The 25,000-nt window shown below is 34.6% G+C and overlaps 1 protein-coding gene and 1 long non-coding RNA gene across 24 annotated transcripts in view; one reads left to right on the top strand and one right to left on the bottom strand.

Moving 5' to 3' along the window:
• Positions 1 to 25,000, top strand: part of LOC128166083 (single-stranded DNA-binding protein 3-like) — a 45,752-nt gene that overhangs the window by 4,284 nt on the left and 16,468 nt on the right. For 11 of the 14 annotated variants that reach the window (XM_052831000.1, XM_052830999.1, XM_052830996.1 and 8 more), the window contains exons 4-11: positions 4,106 to 4,167; positions 4,961 to 5,045; positions 9,398 to 9,439; positions 13,083 to 13,166; positions 13,578 to 13,646; positions 21,701 to 21,781; positions 22,499 to 22,553; positions 23,016 to 23,027. In XM_052831000.1, the coding sequence (XP_052686960.1) occupies positions 4,106 to 4,167; positions 4,961 to 5,045; positions 9,398 to 9,439; positions 13,083 to 13,166; positions 13,578 to 13,646; positions 21,701 to 21,781; positions 22,499 to 22,553; positions 23,016 to 23,027 (490 nt within the window). The remainder of the gene's footprint in view (positions 1 to 4,105; positions 4,168 to 4,960; positions 5,046 to 9,397; positions 9,440 to 13,082; positions 13,167 to 13,577; positions 13,647 to 21,700; positions 21,782 to 22,498; positions 22,554 to 23,015; positions 23,028 to 25,000) is intronic. The other 3 variants (XM_052830993.1, XM_052830987.1, XM_052830997.1) reach the window with 2 other exon arrangements.
• Positions 12,734 to 25,000, bottom strand: part of LOC128166085 (uncharacterized) — a 16,686-nt gene continuing 4,419 nt past the window's right edge. For 4 of the 10 annotated variants that reach the window (XR_008241108.1, XR_008241111.1, XR_008241107.1 and 1 more), the window contains 6 exons: positions 21,667 to 21,863; positions 20,817 to 20,955; positions 19,353 to 19,490; positions 17,688 to 18,356; positions 15,416 to 15,476; positions 12,734 to 13,164 (listed from right to left, as the gene is read on the bottom strand). This is a non-coding gene — a long non-coding RNA (uncharacterized LOC128166085). Of the gene's footprint in view, positions 13,165 to 15,415; positions 15,477 to 17,687; positions 18,357 to 19,352; positions 19,491 to 19,902; positions 19,969 to 20,816; positions 20,956 to 21,666; positions 21,864 to 25,000 lie in introns of all 10 variants that reach the window. The other 6 variants (XR_008241109.1, XR_008241114.1, XR_008241115.1 and 3 more) reach the window with 6 other exon arrangements.

The following is a 25,000-nucleotide window of genomic DNA, read 5'->3' as shown; positions in this document are numbered from 1 at the left end:
TTGCAAGTTAATAGTTAATTTTGGTAATTCTGTGTGCAGTTCTGTGTGATGCAACTTAGCTTTAAGAGAGAGAGAGAGAGAGAGAGAGCTTAATGTTTCAAATGATTTTTAATCAACTAAACTCTAAGCTGACAGAATGGGATAAATGAACTTTGCAAAGAAACATTGGCCAACCACCAACTCCCCCAGTGTTCATTGCTCCCTGGGTCCCTCTTTGATGTGGTTTTGGGACAGGAATCTTCTTTTCATTCATTCAGCTGTCTAGTCTTTTATTATGAGTTCATAATTTAGCAGTGTATTTTGTAAATGTGACTTTTGAAGAAGGAAATGAGAAAGCATATATCTGAAGAAGTCTTGCAATTTTTTTGCTGGACCCATATATGGAGTGGCCTTTTTTTTTTCTTTTTTTTTTTAGTCCAGAAGTTGAGAGATGTTTAATAGATTTCTTAATATCGATGTTATGAAGTATGTAATTTACAATTCCATTCTTAAAACAGCATGTAGAGCTGCATGTGTTGTGTTAGTACTTTTTAAAGTACAGGATCTAAGGCAATGACATCAAAAGTGCTATTGGTAAACATTCTTGGATTTTCCACCATGATGGTCATAGGGAGGATTTCAATTTTGTTTTCTTTTATTCACATTTTAGGAAATTTCCTTTGGGTCGTGTTTTATACAGCAACCCTCCTTTACAACACACACCCTCCATCTCCATTATGACCATCAAAAGACAGACATGGACAGTCTTTTTGGAGGCTTCTATCACCCTCTTTTTTATTCAGGATGGTTTATAATCAAAAGTTGTGGCAAATTATTGGGTTTCCCTTTTTGGTAGTTACATGGAAATACCCATTAGCTCCAACTAGTCCTTTTTCCACTCATTTTTGAAGAGTCGAATCCCAGAACCATGCAGGAAAACTAAGTAGATCTTCTTTAGTATTTGTCCAGTTGAAGATATTTTTTTTTGGGGGGGGGGGGGGGGGGTTGAATATAATTTGTTAGCAAGAGGATGAAACTGAGGGAAATTCCAATTCCTTTTTAGTGTAGTAGACTTGCTTCCTTTTCTTAGCAGGAGAAGGTCACAACATCCTGTTTTTCTAGTAATCATAAAGATTCTAGGGATTGTTGAGTATGTGTGTGTTTTGAGAAGAACTAATTGTTTGCTATGTTAGAGGAGGGGGTACATGTAGATACGAGACAAACATGTGTTGGCCATAGAAAAGTAAAATATATATGTTTTTAAATTCAATAGTCATAAAAAAAACTTTTTTAAAGGAACTAGTATGAATTGATTTTAAGATGAGGTAGAATTAAAGACACATTTTTTGAAATAATGAGAGAGGAAGTTTCTTCCCAAGCTAAATGTGGATTTTTTTTTAACCGATACATACAAGATCCGAAAGGTAAAAAGGTCACAAAGGTATGTGTACATAATATGTATAAACTTCCAAGCCTCCTCAGCGCAGGCACACTTGATGCACCTCAATGCCGCAGATTCAACTGTGAGCTAGTTCCAGGAACCGCATACCCCTCTGCATTGTTATCTAGCCAGAGTTCGGGAAAATTAGAAAGTGACTTATCAGTCAAAAGAATACATGTTTCATGCCATTCTTAGTATGGAGCACCTGATAGGGAAAGTGGGTCTTCACTTAGGAAAATTTTACAACAGATTGATTTTTATTATCTGAATGTATGATTTTTAAATTCAAAAAAAAAAAAAATTCTGAGGCAATCAGACAGGGAAATCAGTTAGAGCTGGTTAAAAAAAAAAGTGCGTCATGTTTGATGACACTGAACAAACACATCACTTTCACCCATGCAAAATGTGTCATGGTTGACTGGCTAGGATTGCTGTCTGAACAGGCCTAAGGACATGTCTACATTGTGTGTGTGTGTGTGTAACATAGATATGGAGGGGACACACATGGTTACATGTGCTTTGTCTGCTTGAAAAAACATTAACAATACATAAACATACGCACACGCTCGCACACTCACTCATAGCACACACTCTTTAATGAACATTTGCTGTTGTTGGACTAGCATTAGTTATTGATTGGGACTTTAGAACTAAGGGGGAAGAATGCCAATAGGTCATTTCTTCGTGTGGATAATAATCAATAAAAGTTACAACTTCAGTAGCAGGTACACTGTAGGAACATCTGGCCCTATTATAAATCTCAACACCCTCAGTGTGTCCCCACTCCTAGAGCTTGGGACATTCAGTCCGATAATGGATGCTGTTGAATGCCGTCATTTTTCTTGTCACTCCCCAATCAGGAGGCAACATGTTGATGCTCTTGCATCTAAGATTTTTATTTTCTATTTATTACCTCTTTTAAACCCTGGTTTGCAAGTCTATGCACATGTGTAACAACATCAAGAAATTTTATAGGTAACATGCTTGTATTAAGTGTGTCTGAATGTGATTATAAAAAACCTGCTTACTACACACCCCTTCCATGTTCTATGGGTGACTCTCCCTCTTCCCTCTCCAATGTCACGGCACAGGATGCTGATCTTCTTTTATCGATATTATTGTCTGACCTATAATTTCATTTCCTGCATTAAAAATACTTAAGATATGTGTTAGATAATTGTTTCTATGGTAGTTAGCAGTTACTCACTTTGTCTTTGTGAATTTCTGTTCACAATTCAGTTCACAATATTGGTTACATTTGTGGTGTGAACATATTTTATTGCAATATTTTACAATGGGATTGGACACATTTATTAAAAACTTAATTCTTTATCTCCTTTCTCATTCATTGTCCATCTTATGCAATTTGTTCCTCAAGAATAAGTACATATAAAATTTATTTTTGGTTTGAAAATATGGTTAAAGGATCTTTTTGTCTTGTGAAAGTTCTTCAAATAATTTGAAAAATATGCTTTTTGACCTTGACCCAGAAAACTTTGTCATTTATTGGGCCTGGGGAAACTCCCAGACATATTGCAGCACATCCTTTTGAAATCAATGCCCGCAACAATTTCATTGCAAGAAAGTTGCAGAAACAGGAAAAGGATAGGTAATAAGGTACATGGCTCACTTTATGGAGAAAAAATCAATATTTCTCTTAAAACACAAGATACTGAAGATAGTACTTTCCTTAAATTGGCTTATTAGGACTCTTAAAAATGAATTTTTAATATGTGACTGCATATATGCTAGCAATCTTAGTATTGTGGCTGAATCTGGTAACTTTTGTGATGGTATGTATTGATCGGGATGTTGACTAGGGTCTGTACACACCGAGGTTCCCGCTAGTGTATCCTCGCTATTGATCTGGTGCAAGCCTCTGTGTACAGGTGATGACTCTCGTGTCACAGTCCAGCGGTAAAACAGGTCCGTCAAAGAGTGCAAGACGCAATAGCCTTCCTTAACCACTCCTCTGAGTTCTCCATATTTAGGCCTTATAGAAATGATAAAAAGTCCTACTAGCATGTATTTTATAAATTACATGCGATTTTTTAATAAGAATGATGTAGAAATTAAAAGATATAAGATATGGCTGTATGTTTCAAGAGTGTGACCAACACTTAAGAGCCAGAGGAAGGTAGTAACATAATCACAACAGACAGATGTGTTGGCCCATATAAACTGTGATTATTTTTTTTTTATAGGAATAACGTAGAAATTAAAAGATACAAGACATGGCTAGTTCTAAAGTGTGATTTAAATGCAAGAGACAGAAATGAGAATGGTTAAATAATGAAAATTGTCCAGAGATTTTGGCCCTAGACTGGGCAAACCATCTCCATCAGTGTTCATTTTTAACGGGGGTCCATGTAAGCAGGAAGTAGTCGTAGATATTTGTTATCTGCCAGTGTGCTGCTCTTTGCTAGAGATACATCCGGGATTTCAAACATATAAAATTTTACATGTACATCTATAAATTGGGTGTTAAGAGGAAATATCTATGTCAAGAGCCAGGCTTGGAATTTGAATTACGATGACTGTTAGTTATCCAATGGTATGAGACATGACGTAAAATATTGTGAGAATATTGGGATTTTAGAAGTACGTAGTCAATTAAGATTCTATGAAACTGTTTTGAATGATTTTTAGAAATTGAAACTAAAAATATTAATTTTGTTTTTTCAGATACGATGGGAAAAGAACATAACATTAGGAGAACCACCTGGGTTTTTACATTCATGGTGGTGGTAAGTCTACAAACTTACACTAAGTATCTAAACACATTATACCAGAACCCACACATCCAAACTTCCCTCCCCCCCCCCCCCAAAAAAAAACCCCTAAAAATAAACAAGGCATACAGTGAATATGGACCATTATAGATATATAAGGAAACCCATCTAGGATTTCAATGAACACTGAAATTTATGTATTTTTGAAAAAAAATGAACTTTCCTTGAACAACCATTTGCCTTCTCCCAATCACCTAACAGAAGAGTACTCTAATTTTTGTTCATCTTTTATGAGATATAGTTTGAACCTTTGAAAAAAAAATTAACATTCCTACCTACCCAAATAAAGTTTATAAACAACAAGTCATGTGGGGACATACAAAGATATTTTATATATTTGAAAGATGGCATGGGGAATGTTCCCCAAGAAATATAACAAGATGCTCCACACCTCTCAGTTTCCTTCTAAAGTTACATTTATACTATCGAGAAAGTTGAAAACTTGTACTGTTGTTTCAATATGAGTTGACATCAATTTTCGTGGAATTTGTAAAAACAATTTTCAAGAAAATTACTGCATGTAAACTTTTGGACAGTGGCTTTACTAAAACAAATGGTTGACATATTTCTTACTTTGATAAAATATTTTATTTTGTGGATAAAATCAGTACTAAATTGATAATGGTGAAGCCAAAGAATTATCATATTAGAAATTGAATTTCTTTGAGAACTTCAAGTTCCCACTTTTTTAAAATGTAAGACTTTATAAACAGTATGTATACTAATGAGGCTGCCTTTTGTTTTTCAGTGTATTTTGGGATTTATATTGTGCGGCTCCAGAACGGAGAGAAAACTGTGATCATTCTAGTGAAGCCAAGGCATTTCATGATTATGCAAGTATTATTGTACCAAATTCATCCAATGGCTCGTCAGCAATTTGCATGCGACAGCATTTATATTTATATTCATAAGTATTGATTCATAGAGGGTAAAAAGAAAGTGTTAAGGCAGTTAAATTCCCTTGTATATATATATTCATACATCTTGAACCTATACATCTGTTTATGCTAAAATAAAGAAGCACATGTACCAATAATGATTTAAGAATGTAACATTACATCATCAGTATCTTGAGGGAATGTTACCACTGTTAAATTTGCATATATCAATTAACAGTGGATGTTAAATGGTTTGTATTTGAATCTGTCTATAAAGACAAATTTGAGAAGAAGAGAATCTAGTACAATAGGTATTATGTAGCTTATAAAGAGAATTCACAACAATAGGTATTGCACAGCTTACTTCAGACAGTTTTTAAGTATTCCTCACAGGGAAACATCGTGCGGGCCTTTTTATGATAATGAAAGTTTCTCTGAGCTTGAAATCACCTTTTGACTTGAAAAATCTTTTGCCTCATTTTAGATGAACCTAAAGAGTAGAGCTGAACTTTAATGTCACAAATAAGGTGTAAACACCAACACATGCAAATTAAGTTAGGATCCTGATTATTCTAGAATTTCCAGTGTGTGCATGAGTGTTGTATACACCAAAGCTTTGCATCATATGTATAGAAATAAAAGGAGGGGAGGTTTGGGACATTTACATACTGTTAATGGAGTTTTGAATACTGAGGTATTGCTTGTTAAGATGACTCGAGGGTCACAGCAGATCGTGCAAGAGAAAAATAAAGATTTTTTTTAATGAATATGTAAAGAATTTAATGAACAGCAAGGGTGTAAGATAATTTTCTATTAGTGTTTTGTCACATTGTCATAGTAATAATGATAGATATACAAGTTAATATATATATTAAAAGTATATAGTATATATGAAGACATCAAATTCCTGTATCCTGATAAAGCAGGTCAAGGTTGGTAATAAAATTGACTGACCTTGAAACGAGTTATGTTTGATGTCAAGGTAACTTGTGATTTAACCATAATTGGGGTAAAAAGTATTCCATTTTTTGACACAAATTCCAATTTTAATAGTATGTGCCTATCTGCCTAGTTTTTATTTTAAGTTTTCATAGTATAAGGTTAAAGGCCTTTTCAACCATAATTGTTGAGGTGAAATAGCAGCATAAAATGCAATTGAAGTCTTGAACAAGTTTATTGAAGTCTTTTTAAGTGAACTAGCTTAGTGTAAGGTATAAGTATCTATAGAATGGACATGTTTGGACTTAAGTCCAACTAAACTAAAGTGGGTACCTTAAGTATTGGTCTAATTTTGCATAACATTTTCCCCCATATTTCACTTTCAAAGTTGGATCATAATAGTGTACAGGGTCAAGGAGGCGTTGGTTTGTTGAGTAATTGTTCGGATAAGCTCAGAGCTTTTGATTGGAGAAGTCATGTGCATTATATGACAAACTAGTTTTAATCATCATGCAGAATTAAAGATTTTTCTTCAAATGAAAAGGAATGATAGAAAAAAGTGAATATGGACACAATTTGAGTAAAAATATTTAAGATTCCAGTAATACAGAATATATGGTTGATAAGTTTAGATTGTGTAGTTGGAATGAATTATGAACTAAAGTTTCAATTTTCGAGTGCAGAGAACTTATTGACTAGATGCTGTGCAGCATCTTTGTCTTGACCTTGACATCTATGTGCTTGAAGCAGCAGTAGGAATTTTAACATTTTACACATGCAGATAAGTACAAGTTGAATCGGTGCCAACCATCATGAAGAAGAAACTACTTCCTCTCTGGTGACCTAGTAATTGCCATCTTATTTGTGTCAATTTCTGATCTGAAAGGTCAAAGGGGAAAGTTGCTGAAAGAGAGGCTGGCAAGATTCTTCCTCATCATCTGAACGAGAGTTATAGCTGTTTGATTTCAGTTGTTAGCAGTTGATGAGCTGAGGAGGCTGATGGTAATAAGAGAGCAGTACCATTTATCACTCCTTCTGCCCCCCTACCACCCCCCCCCTACCACCCCCCCCCCCCCACCACCCCTCCCAAAGAAAAAAAAAATTCCTTTAGAACCCTCTGAAAAACACAATGAAAAATTCCTTATGAAGATAGTATTTTGTTTTGTTTGCTATTGTTTGGTTTGGGTTCAAATCTCGTTGCACGTGTAGACTTGCATTGGTTGACCTCCCATACTAAATCTGTGTACACTGATAAGCTTACTTTAAATATATCTCTCTTGTACCGGTACCTTATTTCTCAAGTCATCATCTATTATACAAATTCTGTTCAAATGCATTTGATTTCAAGTCTAGAGGAAATCCAGTTAGAATATGATAAAAGATAGAGTTTACTTTTCTTAAGTTTCACTTGGGATGCTCTGGAAACTGAAGAAGTTAAAAAGTTATATTGGAATCTCCTAGGTTTCTGAACAATGACGTAAATTACATTTTATTTTTGAGGTGGACTTTGGAAAAAAAAATGTTGAAACCGTCAATATTGTCTTTGTAGCAGTATTTACAGGTTGTAGTGTTGGTGATGTATTCTTGATTGAGGAAAAAAGTGGTAGCAGAGACTAAGGCTAAAAATCAATAGACAGCTGTAAACCTGCTGAAAGTGTGTATGGCAGTAACTGGGTTGTGTTCCATCTTGGGGAGGTTTTGAGTGATATAAAGTTAATGGATAGCAGTTTTAGTTGTATTGGTAGCTAGCACACATGTGTTGTTGATTTTCAGGTTTTGTAAGCAGGAAAATTGAATCATCCTGAAATCAACATGATACGTGTACATGTGTTTATTTTATGTCCTGATCATCGATGGAAAATTTCCTTGAATTGTTTTTATAAAAAAAAAAGTGGAAACCAATGTCAAGAGTCACTTAAATCAACTAATTCTAACAATCGTAACAATCAATCAGTTTAGACTTCTCTTGAACATAAATATTGCTCTCTATTTCACCTGCATTGGAGCACTATGTTTATTCTATATATGGGGTATCAATATTTACTTAATTTTTTTCTTTAATATAGCAAATTTCATGAAAATATGTCAGATATGTCTAAATTGAATGTTTATATCATTAAAAAAAATGATGGAATTGGTAGTCTCTTTGAGAGAAGCGATGCATTTCAATGCTGCATGTTTTCTTCTACATTGGGTTCTTTGGTGATTCTAGTTCATTTGGTAAAAAACTTGATATTATGGTAGTAAATTCACTGCAAAATTTATTAGAGTTTTAAAAGTTAAAGAAATTGTTCACAATATTCAAGATATTCATCACCAGACAGTAAGTTCAGGTCAGGTTTAAAGGGAGGAGTATTGATTTCCTGAGACGGATTGTTGACTTCTCTCTCTCTGGCGGTGGTGAAAGCAGACGATTTTGCAGAGGGTTTACAGTATTCATGTTAAACTCAATGAATTATATCCACAACACTGTATACCTGGTTTTCTTTGCAAGAATTGTCTTATATTTAGAACCAAACCCTTCCCTCGTAGGCTTTTGCTGCCGAACTTTCAGACTGGAAGGAATATGTAATTTTCCCCCCTCACAAATGTGAAGGTTGAAATTTAGACCAACAATTAAAAGCTGGAGGGATGCCTACGCATGTGTAAAGTCACGTTGTAGCGTGCCTACTAGTGCGTGGTGATTTTGAGATGGGGGCAGTTCATGAACTGTAACTGTGCAGAAAAGCAATAAAAAATGGTGTCTGGGGGGAAAAACCTGAAAACACTGCACTGTTGCATACATTATATTTACTGACCCATACCAGTACATTGCTTACAAGTATGTGTAGACTTTGGTACATGTGCAATGATTGTCTGAAAATTTTGTCCAATATATCCTTTTGTGGGGGGAGGGGGTTAGGAATTGGAATATAAATAAACTGCCTTGACATGTTGTTGATGAGATTCAGTTAAGTTAATAAAGAAAATGAAGCTGTGTACATATTTATACAGTGAAACTTATTGTGATATTTTGATTTGTTGTATCAAAGGTTATAATATTAACATGTACTAATATTGCTAAAATCACAACAAAAAGCTGACATCATCATCATTCAAAAACATCTCTGAGTGATGAATCATTTATTCTTTATGCTTAGAAATTTTATTATATGAAATAACTAAGTTGGTTGCCCTTGTTTATTTTTGCTACCATGTATATACAATAAATTATTTTGCGTAATATTTAAACCAAAATTTAAAAGTTATTGGCATACACTGGTTCTTCAATATGTTTATTGACAATTTGATGTCGTAATAAACTAAATTCTTAAATTAATTTTTTACCATGATGGTCTTCTGATTATTTTACTGTCTTTTTTTTTCAGGGGTTCGTAAATTCAGGGTACGGCGTGAATGGTATAGCACACGTAAGTATCTATGTTTATTAAAATAACTTTATTTATGATCCCTACCCTCTTCAGTACTTGCATGCTCTTACACACAGACACACACACACTTTTAAGTCCCATACAAACTGCAAGGATCCCTGGCATGTGTTTCACATAATGTTTTTGAGGCTGAACAGATTAAAAATCCCATCTCAAATTGCTCAAATCATACACATTATTTTCATATTCACTAATTTTACTTTGAGTAAGTTTGACCTTGACATGAAAGGTTGAAGGTCAGGAAGGTAACCATTGCTGTTATACATACAGTGTACAGGTTCTAGATCATCAAAATAATGATTCATGAAGCAAATCTCTCGACAACATTACCAGTCCGGGGGTCATAGGAAATGTGGGATGCTCATCTTACTGACAGCTTTCTCCCGGCAGTGTTGCAGTGGGATGTTTCTTCTGAGTGTGTCAATCTTGTATAGGTTTTCTGTTCAGTGGGATTCTCTGACAGTGTGTCACATATGTTAAATGTAGGGAATCTTTTCCATTTATTGAAGTTGAAGGTCCTGACATTAAATATTACATTCCTTTTGATAAATATGTATAAAATCTAAAGGTTCATACCTATTTTAGTGTATGTGAAGTGAATGGGATTGCATCCGCAATCCTTGATTTTTGGAGTTTAATTAATGACTTTCCTTCATCCAGTTCAATTGAGGTCCACAGACTGGCCCTTTTCCTTTGCAAAACTGACACAGTTTACCAATTATGACTTATACCCCTCCTCCTGTTTTAAGATTTTTTATGGTATTAAGAATAAAAAGTGACTGAAGGTTTAAGTAAGCTTTTCTGTTTATCTGTTGCTTCCATTTGTAAACATTCCACTTTTCAACTTCTTTTAAACTACTGGGTCAATTTCAACTTAATTAGGCACAAAACATTCTACATTGAATGGGAATTAATATAGTTTAATAAAGGGCCACACCCTTCAAAGGGTAAATATAACTGAAAATAGAGAAAGTTTGCTGTCTGCCTTAGAACCATTGCATCAGAAATTCCTTTAACAAGAATGGTTCTTTTGAAAGTGTAGATTTTAAATTACTTAAACCCTGACCCCAATGGGCCCTTAAGGAATGCTAACCTCTACTTTGGAATATATATGAGGAAAATCTTTTAATTTCATCTTTTCAGGGATTCATTGCTACTATTTTAATACTAATTTAAAAGTATCCTAATATTGTACATGCAGATTCAGATTCATTGAATGTGACCGTTAATGGACCAGGTGAGCTATGTGACCCATGGGCCTCTTGCAGAATGAACTAAGTTCTTTCTTTTCAACTTTGACTGGATTTTATGTAATGTCAACCAGTTGCAAAATTGAAAACTCTGTTGAAAAGGATAAAAGGTCAATGTCACCTTTGGTCACTGTCTTTTTCTATCTTTGTCTTTTTCTTGATATTTCAAGTAAGGATGTGTTAAGAAAACAAGCTAGGCACCTATCATTTTCAGTTCCTTTGTAGTAAGATCAGATTTCATGACATGGTTGTTCTTCATTGCCAAGGTCAATAGAATCTCAGCAAAAACAAACAACAAGGTCTCACTGTACAAGCTCCAGTTTGAAAATATTTTTTTTTTTTTAGTGTATCCTTAACTGTGCCAAAAATCTTTTAATTTGTCTTATTCAGTAACAAATACAGGGTCTAAAGGATGGTTTTGAAAAAGAAATTATCTTAGTTAGTGGGACAAGTTCAAATTTAGTGGGTCCAAAAAGCTTGTCCATGTAACTAAGCGTTGGTGACAGTGATTTTTACGTGGGTTGTTGGGTGACTACCCACTATTGATGCTACAATAGGCAAACACCTATTGAAAGGAGGAATGGAGGGTTTTAAAGTCAGGCTACATAATCATTACTGTCTGCTTATGTAGGTCAGAGCATTCCTGTCACAAAGCCCCCACACAACAGAATTGTCAATAAGTAAACATTGCCAGTGATTTTGCAACATAGAGAAGTATAAGAGAGTGTTTTTCTATTCTTGGGTCTTTTGGACCTAACTGCACAGATTGAACTATAAGACTGTCTTCAAGCAGAGTGCTGAGTGCTGACTTGCTTTTTCAGTCTATTAGGTCGTGATCTTTAAAGAGAAAAGGTCACAGAAATATAAAGATCTATTGTCATTTTTGATATGTGCTACATCTAGATGTCATATCAGTCCTGACAGAATGATTGCAGAAAGTGGCCTTTTTTTGTTATTTTGTGTGTATAAAGTGAGATAACTCATTTTGAGGCTCATTTTTTTTTAAAGGGAAAGGGTAGAGGGGTCTTGGGAAAAGAAAGTACCCTTGAACAGGTACACAATGATAATTTTAGTGTCAGATTAAAGTCATCGACTGAGCTTTACATAGATAAACACTGGTTGATGGGTCCTGGGACAAGCCACTGTATTCAATGTGTGTGCCGCTTATGTGTAAATTCCACCCTGGTCTGTTTGTTTAGGGAAGTCTATTGATTTTTAATGACAAATCTCAGAATTCAATGTAGCATTTTTTTTTTTCGAAAGCCACATCATCCTGTAAACCATCATTCTCTATTTACCAATCTTTTTGCAGGGATTTACAGGAATCTTCTGAAAAAGGAAAATATATGTGAATATTAAAAAAAATTTTGGAAGCATAATTTTTTTTTTTTAATGTAAGACAGTTTGAAATCTGCTATTGATTCTTTCTATCTGCTGTAAACAACTATCTTTTTGCCATGGAGATATAAGGAAAGATACCACATAAACATGTTGACATTCTGCGAGTGCCCGATGTGCTGTGGTCGGGTCACTCTCAATCAATAATCATGGCTGTTGTTTCCTGAACACTTCCTCCCCCTCTTTTGGAAGTGAAATCTATTGATTAAATGATTGACAGAGGTTTGTCTTGGAGTGAAGTTGGTTAAGGTTAAACAACGGCTGTTACAGTGTCATAGTATCGACAGATATGAAGTCTGCGGAGCAATGTATATTTGATGAACTTTAAACAATCACCTGTTCAAAAGTTGCAGGTTTCTTACCAGATCTGTCCTTCTAAATCAGCTTTAGATTGAGAACAAAGTGGAGAAAAGAGAAATATTTAAGAATAGATATTTATAATCAAAGGATATTTATAATCAAAAGAAGACTTCCCAAAACGGAAATGAAATACAATCTGAGAGAGATCTATCTATTTGTAGATAAGACTCTCCAGACATCTAGGTAGTTACATAATACATGTATTAGTTATACACTGCTGAAGGGGGATCAGTGACCTGTTAAATCACGGACAACACAGACACAGTTCTCTAAGATAGAAATATTTTATTGTTTGTACTTGAGTCATTGTATAAGAATATAGCACCAGTCATTACCTGTAGGAAGTTTTCTGTTGTCTTAATGGTGAAAAAATATATTTATGTAAAAAGGTTGATAATGATAAATCACAAAGTGATTGCATTATAAGACTGCCTTACTGTGTACCATTGAAGGATCACTGGAACATTTGAAATTCATTGTTTTATATCTCACACCCACACAATCTAAGATAGTAAAATGCACTAAAAGAACTACATATGACTTTGAAATACAAAATAAAAAATATTAAATATTGTTATTCTAAAATGTTGAATATTTTTTGTTTGTCTTTGTAGAATGCAGCAGCACCTAGTCCATTAGGTCAAATGAATCCTCAGGATGGAATGTCTGGGGGGCCAATGCCACCAGGGTTTTTTCCTGTAAGTACATAAACACACTGTCAGTTCAGGATCAAGCATCACTGTCATCACAATATCATGCATTATTGTCATCACATCATTATTCATTTAGCTTGTGTCACAAGAAGGATAACTCTCATGGCCTATCGGTACATTTCAAAGGCTGTAAGAGTTACTTCCCTTCCATAAGACACCCAACAGTTCATACATTACCGCCTCTCATTTTCTGTATCAAACAAGTATTGACTGTTGAATAAAAAAACAGCATTTGGAGTTTTATACTAACATGCAAGGGGAAAAAAATCAAGATTTGAAAACCTGAACATGTAAAAGAGCACCATATTGCACCTGAAACTGCACTTTAAGCACACCTTGAAAGAGGCAGAGGCTGTGTAAGTTGTGTCTAACTGATGGAGTCCTTATATTATCTAGCCTGGAGCTTCTCAACAGTCCCCCCATACCCAGCCACCTCCCAACCACCCCATGATGGGACAGAATCAAGTGAGTAGACTCACCGCCACACCAGTTGTTGTGCCGCTCTCTATATCTATATCTAGTCCAGTAGCTTTCCCTTTCTTTTATTTCCCATCAAGATTTGATATTTTGTTTAGATCAACTGAATTTGTTTTATAATTTCTTACTTTTTAATTTGGTTTCATAATTTTTAGTGTGAGTGTATTTATTTCATTCAAGATTTAAAATATTAATGAAATCTTGCTTCTTCTTTTTTTATTTCTTTTTCAAAATAGATGCTTTTAAAATCAAAAAGAAAAAAATCATGCTTTTTTCAGCAAATCAGATTCAGTAATTGTTGTATGTGTGAGCTTAATCTACATGTTGGCAAAAAAAATGAAAAGCTGTTTTTCAACTAGAATTTTGTTTCTATAGATTTCATAATAACCAAGAGAGACTTCTAACCCTTTAGATAATTGATCTCATTTAGTCGTGTTAACCCTGTGTTTGACTGTATAACTTTGCTTACCGGCTTCTGCTAATCAGTTTGAAGATATTCTCCATGTCGTCTGTATACTCATTACTAAACTAATCACAACAAATGGGAAGTAACTCTATATGGCTTCAATTACATCTTCACAAAAAACAAGGGTTGTCTCTCTTTTGCAGGAGATTTTTTTTTTTAATAAAGGAACCTTATAACAATCTTTGTTTTGTTTCTTCATGGTTGGCAAAAATCCTTTGAAGGATGTTTATAAATTACCAGTATTGTTAGAGGAGAACATATTTATGAGATAACTGGGAACTGCTGCCTGTCGAAGTCACAAAGAAAAATAACCTGTCATCGTGTTTATAATGAGCTTGTTTTTCTGCACACTAGAGAAGTTGCTAAATTGATTTGGAAAGTAATTGAATATCTGGAAGAGAAAAGGGTAATTTAACATTGAATTGAATAGAAAGTAAATTTGACTAGGCTGTAGCTATCAAATTTAGTTTATCAACATCCTTTTAAGTTAAGTGCTGAAGGGGAAAAGAGAACCTTCATTTTGGTTCAGACATAATTCTGGAACTGTTTGTTGATTAGGCTTAGAGAGACATTGAGAAAATAAATGTATACCAATTATCAGTGGGTGTTTTGGCTTCAAAGACACTCAAAATAAAGTATAATTGGATTTGAGTTTGTTTGCACAGGCCTTACCGAAAGCAATTAATTGAAAATAATGGTGAAGAAGTTTTGAGTAAATATTTTCACAAGAGTGTGTTTCACTGATGTATTTGGTAATGACAAATTGAAGACAGAAATTTGTAAAACTCGTAGAAAATAGAATTTGGAGAGTAGTATGGTTTGACTACAAAGCTATGTAAAAGGGGGTTGGATATATTGCAGGAAATTAGTCTTGAAAGTCCATTAGCCTAACTCAATTGAAGGCTGCTTTAAATTATTGCTTTGAACATGAGAAATAAGATAGACTTTCTGGGTTGGTGAGAGATTAAGAATGGGAAACCAATGTGTGCTATTGCATTTTCAAGGGTTCCCAGGAATGTATAATTAGGCAGTGCAAGTTACAAGATTAATAGGGAAGAAAATGAAATTTCAAATCAATTTTCCCTACAGCTTACTAATCACTTTGGAAAGGAGACTTGGTAATATCTTCTTTCACTAGGTTTGTGAAATGGAAAAAAAAATCTATCATTTCCAATATGATAAGAGGAATTATTTCTCACCCTAATAAAAGAGGGAGAATATTAATCCCTTTGAAATAACAGGCGAGATTTGATTATGAACCTTGCAGTTATGAATTGAAGCGTTGACTTACCAGGTTCTTTGATCTGACCCAGATTTTCTTTGATATGAAGTCCCAAGGCAAATTTTATTACCTGAAACACAGGAACACAAGTCGTCATGCATTTTTCAGGCTTATTACTAGTAGTTTTATGACCCATTAAAAAGGATCGAAAACAATATTAAATGTAGGATTGGAGATGAGGTTAACCAAATAAGTTGGAGTGTTTGCAAAAATTAAAGTTGATTTCTTCAATGAAAAACACTTGGGTAAAGAAAGAGCTAAGGATAATGGTGAGGGCATGAGCCATTGGGAAAGATGGACTGCGTTTTTCAGAAAATACATTCTTTGAAGCAAAGGTGCTTCTGTTCTCTGGAAATTGCAATGTCAAGAAAAGAACTTGGACTGCATGGGAAGTATTCTCTGCCAGTAAATATAAAAGATGGATAGATTTCCAGCACCCTCTTCCCTTAAGTGATTTGTGATCAATGGTACAAGTTACAGACCATGTAAACCTTTGTATGGAAGAAAGGTATAATACATAGGGGATCTTGAAGGCTAGTCTGGAATGGTCATACAAGGCAATGTCTCTGCCATCGGAAAGAGTTTACCTGAAATTCAGAACGTTTATCTTGGACAATGAAATAGAGGTGTATTAAGTCTAGGAAATTAGCTTGTCAGGGTATATCATTTACATGGATGAATGGTGTTGGGTAGATCTTCAAAAATTGGCTCATATGTATGCACTGGGCCGGAAGATATACATGATTACCAAATTACAGCCAGATTGAATTTCATAATTGTAATGACCATATTCTATTCAAAGTGCCATGGAGTAACTCAAGGAGTTAAAGCATAGGCCTGATTGTGAGGAGAGAAAGGCGAATGAAAATTTTATCTCCATATAATTTATGTATGGAATATAAAATGACAGTAGCTTTCAAAGTTATCCCATTTCATACTGACACTGACTACTTTTAGGGAGATGAAAAACAGTAACTACAATTAAAATCTCATGAATATTTAGTGGGGGGAAAAAACGAAGGATCACATTGATTGGTGGGGAAAATGTCATTTATTTATTGAGAATTATTTACGACGCAATAGGAAATATGGCTAAACTTTAGAAGTATTTGATTTATATTTGATGTTTCTGATCTCTTTTTAAGGAAATAAAGATGAATTATTGCATATTTCTTCGATACAAAAAAATGCTTGTGATTAGAGGGTGGGTAATATTTAATGTCTTTTGCAATGTTATAGTCCAGCTTAAAACCATTAACATACCTGTGACTTTTAGGAAATTAATTATGTACAGGATATGGCATGTATGGACGGCTTTTAGAATGAGCTTTATGATACGTGGACAGTTTTGTGAATTATGGGCCATAATGTATGGAGAAATGGTTTGCATCTCTCAGAGGGATTGAGAAATTGATACTAGAGCTAACAGTGGCCTGATTGGAAATCTCCACATGTTTTATACAGCAAGGATTACATGAACAGATTAGATGGTTTTTGATTTTATCACAAAGTTTTCTGACATTCATGAAATGCTGCATTTTGTTATGAATTTTTTTTAGCAAGAAATCTCAATTGTTGGTGATAATGCTGAACAAACTTCAAAAGACAAACAGAAATCAATTTGTCAATGAAGAATATTCCATTGTCATTTATTGAAAAAGGAGAGGAAATTATAAGAGGTTTAAACATTAGAGCTTTGAAGAGTTGATTGGTAGGAGAGATGCATTTCTAGAATTGCTGCATGATTGAGGAGGGAGGAGAGAAAATTTCCTATCTTAGAAATGTCAGTTGAAGAAATCAGTTAGCTGGAAAAAATGATTGAAAATATATTGAGATCAAGAAGATGGGGAAGGAATATTGGATATTATGAAAAAAGTAGTGGAAAGCTGAACAATGAATCTCTCTTACATGTGCATGTACCAAAAATCTCATCTGTTGAAAATCTCTTGCTTCAACAGAAAAGCTTTTCTTCAGTAAATCACATTATCATTCTACATCCAGGGGTGTAGCAATGAAATATTAGGTATGAAAAAGATAACTGTCAGCCAAGCCAAGAATGATCACTAATAATGGCTGGATCCTTTTCATTAGATGAATGGGTTACTTTATGGCTTTGACGAAGATTTACCTCTCTCATGCTGGTTCTGTTTTGATCCATTACATAGCAATATATGTAATGGATTTAGGTATAATTTATTAGTCTGCAAGTAGGGTGCAGGGCCTTCAATAGCTATAATTGGGAAAAACCACAAAATATCAGGATATTAATTGGAAATCTTACCTCTTTTTAGCCTCAGTGATGAAGTGCTGTTGAAATTATCAGTCTTTGTACTGGCTTGAATTAAATTCCTCATTGAATTTCATGCTAGATTTCCATTGCATAATCACAAAATCCCCCCAAAAGTAGCAGGACATATTGCACATATATATTCCTAGAATTGAATTCAGAAGACAAGGTGTTCCCCCAACTGCCTTCAGAGATAAAACCCAGGAGTGGTTTCTCTCCTTTGAAAAGGGTGCATGATTAGGAAGTTGATTTCTTGTTCGCATAATCCAAAAAGTAGAGAGATCACACTGCTAGCTGTCTCAAAGGAATGCACTTTTCATTAAATTTCATGATGAATTTGATGAGGGGGCCAGCACTGTTGTCCTGATGAATAGGAACAGAGCCTCCTTCATGCCAATAAAGTTGATGAGCCACTCACTGGTCTGAATTGGGATCAGTTGAAGTTAGTCTGATCTGTGTGTCTCTCTCTCTTTCCCACCCAAAATACAGAAAGGAGTTGTTTTCCCATCTCCAAATATGTCCTCTATGCGTGGTTGTCTCTTCAATGGCTTTTGTCTTCTGTGATCAGTTTTGTGGATAATTGCTGAAATATTCATGTCAGCCTTGTCAGCTAAGCAGAACATAATTAATCCTTTGGCACGCTGGGGCTTCTCTGTTCCAAGCCTGTTAAACGAGAGGACTACAGGATATGAAACTGTACACACTCGCACAGAGGATATCAAAGAAAGAAGGGGGTTTTCATCTAGGTTCTGCAGTTAACTGCAAAATAGGTCTGAATCAAAAGACTCAAAGTAGCAGAGCAAAGGTGCCCTGTTGTTAAATATATATTAGTTTCTGTGCAGTCCTTTGATGTTGCCTACTTTGGCAAACAGAAAAGCCCCTTATTGTTTGTTATTGTGAGTCCTTTTTAACAATCCATTTAAAGCCTAAATACACAAAATATCCCCATTCCAGAACCAATATATAACCATACAATATAGATATACATTATTGACCATTCCCAAAGGATTTTCCAAAGGTTTTTTCCTCTTGGAGTAGTTTCGGATTCGCATGATTCTTGTGATTATATTGTCTGTGTTTCGGCTTTAGATTCTCCTCTTTTTATTAGACCACTATCAAAGTAGCAACTTATAATCAAATGGTTTTTGAAGTGATTTGCATCCTTATTGCTATCTTGAAGCAAACTCATCAAGAATATCAATTTACCCAGATGAATACACAAAGTATGGGCTGCTGTGCAAGGAGTTATTAGCTTTCAAGATTTGGTTGCCATTAAATTTATGTCTCAATGAAGCAGCTGCAATAACTATTGCCTGCAGCTCCAGTATATATATATGTATATGGGAAGAGTCCTACAATGTTTATCTCTCTTTGCCACTCTGAAGTGGGTTTTGAAAGTCACTAAAAAGTTGTCTACTCTTATCTTGATGCCTATGACATGAAGGCATTAGCAAATAAAGGGATGGAAAATGATATATTTGTGAACAGTCTCTCCCCAATCCATTCCCCCTAACTCATCTGCGATCTCAAAACACACCAATTTATCACAGCAGTACAAACAGAGGGGCAATTGCTCCTTTTATCTGACTAAGAGTTCTTAAGGTTTCCTTTCTATCATGTTACTCAATGCAAATAAATTGAAACAGTAAAGATGCTTACCTTTTAATCAAAATTGAAGCCAAATCGTTTCCAGCAGTTGTGTCTCCTATCATTGGTTAGGGCAACATGGTTGTCATGGAAACAGATCCGACCTCTGACCTCTGAAGGACAACATTCGTGCAGCTGGAAAATTGGACACTGTTGGGTAGAAACTTGTGATAGAAACCAACTGGAGGAAGATATCTACTAAACTGCTGTGTTTCCCCTAGCATTCTCACCCCCTCTCTCGTAAATGGCAGTAATTGCATAGTTTACGACACAAGATACATTTAGCATTGAAACTTAGTCTAACTTGAGTAAGCTTGAGAGATTCATATCAAATTTTCATTACTGAACATCCATAAATTTCTAAGCTTTTCGTAAATGCGTAATTCAGAATATTAAAGGGTTTTTTCGTGATTAAATAGTGAAGCTTGAATGTCGATTTTATTAAAAGATGTTATCAACAGAGAACTATACAAACATATGTCATTATACACTTCCAAGGGCAGATAGAATGAACACTTTGATTATTAAATTACATTGTCAAACAATATCAAGGCTTTTTTACCAGTCATAATTATGGGAAATTCTCTCTTTTTTCATTCTTCTCTTCAATTTCCTTTCCCAGTGTGTGCTAAAATTGAAGTGTTGTTGAAAATGAGGGTTTATCTCCTAAAGGGAGAATTATTTGATAAACACTGTGTGACAACAGAATATGTGATTTGAATATAGTCAAAGATTTGATTCTGCAGTAATGTGTCTGCATTTTAAAAATCTAATTTGAGAACTGATTGCTTTGGCTCAGATTTGATGAATGTTATCTTCTGCTTGTCTTAACACAATGAAAAGAACCTCCTTTCTATCTTTGCTTAGTATCTTTCCTGTGAGGTTTTAATGGAAAAGAGGAAACTAGAGAGTTTTCAAAGACTATTATTCAGTCATAATTTTCAGAGGATAAGAAGAGACTTTAGAAAGTTATTGGTCTCTCAACTGCAAAATCCAGCGCACCAAATTGTAAAAATTCTCCATTGGATTGTAGATTAGGCGTAACTTGTTCTCATGCAGAGTACCGTCCTTCCCCTATGATATTCATATTATAATTAAAAAAGAAATATTTAAGAACTATCCCTTTATGTAAACAAGGAAATAATTTAAGACATCTGCCGAAACATGGTTGAATACACTGTCGCCTGTCTGCCATGCATAGATGGGCTTTTGGCGGACAAGTTTCTGAATGGAAACGTAATCACATTTGATAAAAGAAATTCTGCACCACTTTATAGCCGGGAATTCAAAAACAATCCTCAGGTTGTCCTTGTTGTGGAGATAACTGATGCTTTTAAGTGTTACATAATAGCCAGTTGTGATGCAGAGGGGAAAAAGGTAATTTTGTCAGGGAACAAGTATCATTTTCTGCTGCAAATGAAAAAAATGCCTAAAGGACAAAATGGCACAAAAAAACTGAGAAGTACAAAAACTCACCTTCCAGATCCAGCTAATGGATTTGCCAGTTTTGTGTTCCTCTAACATACAGATGGCAAAATTTCATCTTTGGCTTGCACCAGAGTCACATATGCTGCAAGATTTTAATCTGTAATGCACCAAGAGGTCCAGCTAATCCCTATAGATAAAGCAACACAAGCTTTCCAGAGATCACACAAGAATAATATACAAAGGGAAGACTATAGCGGGTTTGATCATTTTTCTTCCTTAACCTTCCTGTGTTCTGAAGGTGGTTTGATGAATTTGCTCCTAAACTGCCTTCATAAGACAATGCAGGGTTTTGTTTTTTGATATTAAAATGTAAATGAATGGTTATTTACATGAATTAAAACTCATGTAAGGTAGTCGTTATCATAAATTCTCTCGGGCAAGAAAATAATTATTCAATACATGCAGTCTAATTGTCGTAAACTGTCTTTCATGTAAAGTAAGATTTTGCGGGTTGACTTTTGCATTAAGAATTCAGAGAAAGCCAGAAAAACCAGTCTGAGAAGACTTGTTCTGGTTTTGAAAATGAAATAGCAATTTTATTATGATTACAAGGAAATAGTATTTGCATACTTATAAAGTCTAACTTATATTAAATATGATGACAATGAAGATTTTATAATTAAGCTCACCAATCAAAGATGTTGCATCATGAATTTAAAAAACGAGAAACCACAGTGTCTTTTAGTTTACAGGAAATCATTATCATTTTTCATTAATTGCTTAATTTATCTATTTTTATAAATTATATGTTTACTTGATTGTTCAATTTTAATTGAATGAAAAATAAAAAATTTGCATGATTATTTTTAAATTATCAAGAATTTCATAGTGTACTTACAGCCGTCTGCATTGTATATTTCTTTTCCTTTCAGGCTTTCATGTCTCCAAGATACCCGGGTGGGCCAAGGGGCCCAGGGCCTGTTCGAATGCCACCCAATCAAGTTGATTTCAATGTAAGTTTTTAGTCAATGGCACTGACAGATGAGCTTTTCCTTCTATCTCCCTATCGTCCACAAAGAACTCTTTCACATCTCTCTATCTCAACAAGAAATGGAATGTTTATATTATCAGTTTATGTTTTCAAAGAGAGATGTTATGTAAATTGTAAGGGCAAATCTTTAAATTAGTAAATCTGGGAAGATAAATGATTTTTGAATTCCAAAATGCCTGCTGAAGACTTCCTGGGGAAAATGGGTTGGGGTTTTTCAACAGTCATGATGTCACGTATACTCGGCAATAATCCATCACCGATAACGCAGCAAGGTTCAGTACCAATAACTGTAGGAGGGAGGCTCAACAAAAAAAGTGTGATATCGGTGTCACTCTAGTTTTTGCCATGCCTTTAGGATGAGGCAACCACTTTTTTGTGGTACAGATGTCTCTTGTATGTTTAAAATATAAAGATGTAAATACAATTTATTATTTATGATTATTTTTTATGAGGGGACTATTTTTCTTAAAAAACCAGTGTACGAAATAGGCAGTTTCATACCTGGCAAACCACAAATTGATTTTTGAGATAGATGGTCTTTTTGCTGGTCTCTTTCAAGTAATTGGGAAAAGACTAGAATTTAAATTAACCTTTTGAGATGGAGTAAAAAAAAAAACTGTTTAATTGATTGAAGCAACTTTCATGAAAATGGGTAACAACTTTGTGTTTGATTTTCCAGACACCAGGAAGTGGTTCAGGCCCCATAATGCCTAACAGCATGGAACCCAGACCAGGTCAGTACAGAAGAAAAATCCACTTACCACATTCATCCCAAAAAGTCTCTCACAAATAAACAGTTCCTTCAAAAGACAGTCTGCCCTGTGTAACTCAGCTTAGTAGTTTGAAATAAGGAGATTTTTTTATGACCTTAAGGGTTAAATAAATGATAATGATACCCACTGTGGTTTAAAGAACTTTTATCATAAAAAATTCATGTGAGGTTGTGCTTTGAAAACTGCAATAAAAATTTAGTGCAGAATAAAGAAAGAGGAAAAAAAGAAATATTTTAGTGTATGTAGTGCACAAACAACAGTCTCAGGATTTGATTGACTCGTAACAAGATTTTGTTTTTTGTGTTGCTTTCTGTAATGAATGTGGTACAATATTTTTGTGTGTGTATGTCATTTAATGTTCAATGTATTGACTAAATAATAAGGCAATAACACGTTATGTTTTTTCTCTCTTTTTTAATGCAGCAGATTTTGCTGGTAAGTCCGTTGTATTCTGTAAGGTTTTAAAGAATTTTTGATATTATTTTTCCCCTCCTATTTATTTTCACGATATTCTTTCCCAAGTGTTCTGGTGAATTTACCCCGAGATTGACGTGTATGGAATTATCTTGTATCCAATATTTTACTAAACCTCTCCCTTCAAGACATTAGTATCTTCACTCTAACCATGCACACAACCCCTCTAGATGATTCCAAATGGCATTGATCACCCAGGATTTTTTTCTTTGGAAGTTGCAAAACCAAAAATTGGTTTCTCTGTAATGTGGTGCACCTATTTGACATGGCATCAGGACAATTCAAGCTTGAAATGGCTCTGTCAGTAGAATAATTGCAGGCCTATTGATCATGGGGGCTTGAAAAAGTTTTTTACTGATATTGCAAGAGAACTGTTAATGAAGAAGTGTTCCATGTGATTTCCACCAGGACTTCCCTTGTTTGGGGGGATGTTTTTACCTTTGAATAACAAAGTGTATAGCTAACATGCTACACCATTGCATAACAAATTGGACAGAATTACAACTCCCTTGCCATTAATCCCAGGAATTTAATTAGTGGCAAACAGTTTGCAATGCCATTAGCATAACCAATGGTACAAATCCCCACCCATCTTCAAAGCTGCTACATACCAAAATATAACAATATGTGGTAAAGACATTTGAAAATAGATCTCTGCAGTTCATTTAAATTTGGCAAAAATGAAAGGAAAGCAAAGAGAAATTGATCTGTTGAATGTTTCATCCAGGTAATTGGAATTGAAAATTGGTGTTTTTTTACCATTGGCAAACAACAATCAAAACTTGGACAAAAAAGTGAAAGTTTGCATCACTAATTACTGTTAAAAGTTATTACTTGGGAAAAAATTCTGGGAAGTGTGAAACGGAAATTACCTCCGCAGTCCTGTCAACGAGGATGAAAATCGTTCTTGGATGGCAATCTGCCTGCAGATTAGCCAGACAGATAAAGGCCTGATGATTATGATGTTTGTGAAATTCTTATTACAAATTTTATATGACAATCTGAAGCTAGTGGAAGCCTTATAATCAATATAGATGTATCCAAAATGTTTGATCTATAGTCACAAATATAATTGGCAATGGAAAGGTGCAAGATTACCTGGCATACAATCTTTGCTGGGTGTAGATTTATGTACTAGCCTTTTGGGCATTCTGCTGGTTTCCTTCATAGCTAGTTAATGACTTGGACAGGACAGGAAATCTTTGATGCATTTTCCCACCACCTACTATATCCTTCTACCATTAAAATCAGTCTGATAGTTTTGATAGAATCTTTGAGCATCCCTTATGGCAGTACTTTTGGTCCAGTATTCAGAGATAGAATAGCAGTTAAATACCCAGAAAATGTTGCTAAAATTATGAAGACCCATTATTATTAGAGTAGTGTAGTTCAAAATCCTCCTGTCTTCCTGCAACTTTATGACTGGTGTTTGTTATGACACTACACATGGGTCATCAAACAATCTTATGTGAAATCTTTAGTTCAGAAAAGTCTTTTATGAGCAGAAGTTATTCACTAGAGCCATTTATGTTTGAAGTTTTTGTCTTGGTCCATTAAGTTTACAACTGAAAATTTTCAACTCCAGGAGCACAACTCAGGACAAGAAAGCTAAAGGTTCCTCAGATCAAAGGGTTGTTTAGTATATAAAGTAGCAATTCCATCATGTTTCATCTTCCCTCACTTTAGATCACTCAATATATGGTTTTCACATTTGGAGGTTGTGGGTTGAAAACATTGTATACCTTAGAGACCTAGCATTTGTATGAAAATGGCTCAGATTGTGATGCATTAGGATGAAATCTGCCACGGTAATGTAATTTCTGCAATTCAAGTACAAGCAAATGGAGGCAAAGTGATACAGAGAACTAACTAAAGCATCAGTAGGTTTCTGTGCAAGAAACTGTGAAATGAAGCTGTTTCCCTATAATTTATTG

The sequence above is a fragment of the Crassostrea angulata genome, chromosome 10 (assembly GCF_025612915.1).
Source record: "Crassostrea angulata isolate pt1a10 chromosome 10, ASM2561291v2, whole genome shotgun sequence".
NCBI classification, from domain to species: domain Eukaryota; kingdom Metazoa; phylum Mollusca; class Bivalvia; order Ostreida; family Ostreidae; genus Magallana; species Magallana angulata.
The sequence above is the reverse complement of the archived record's forward strand: the minus strand, read 5'-3'. Positions and strand labels throughout refer to the sequence as shown.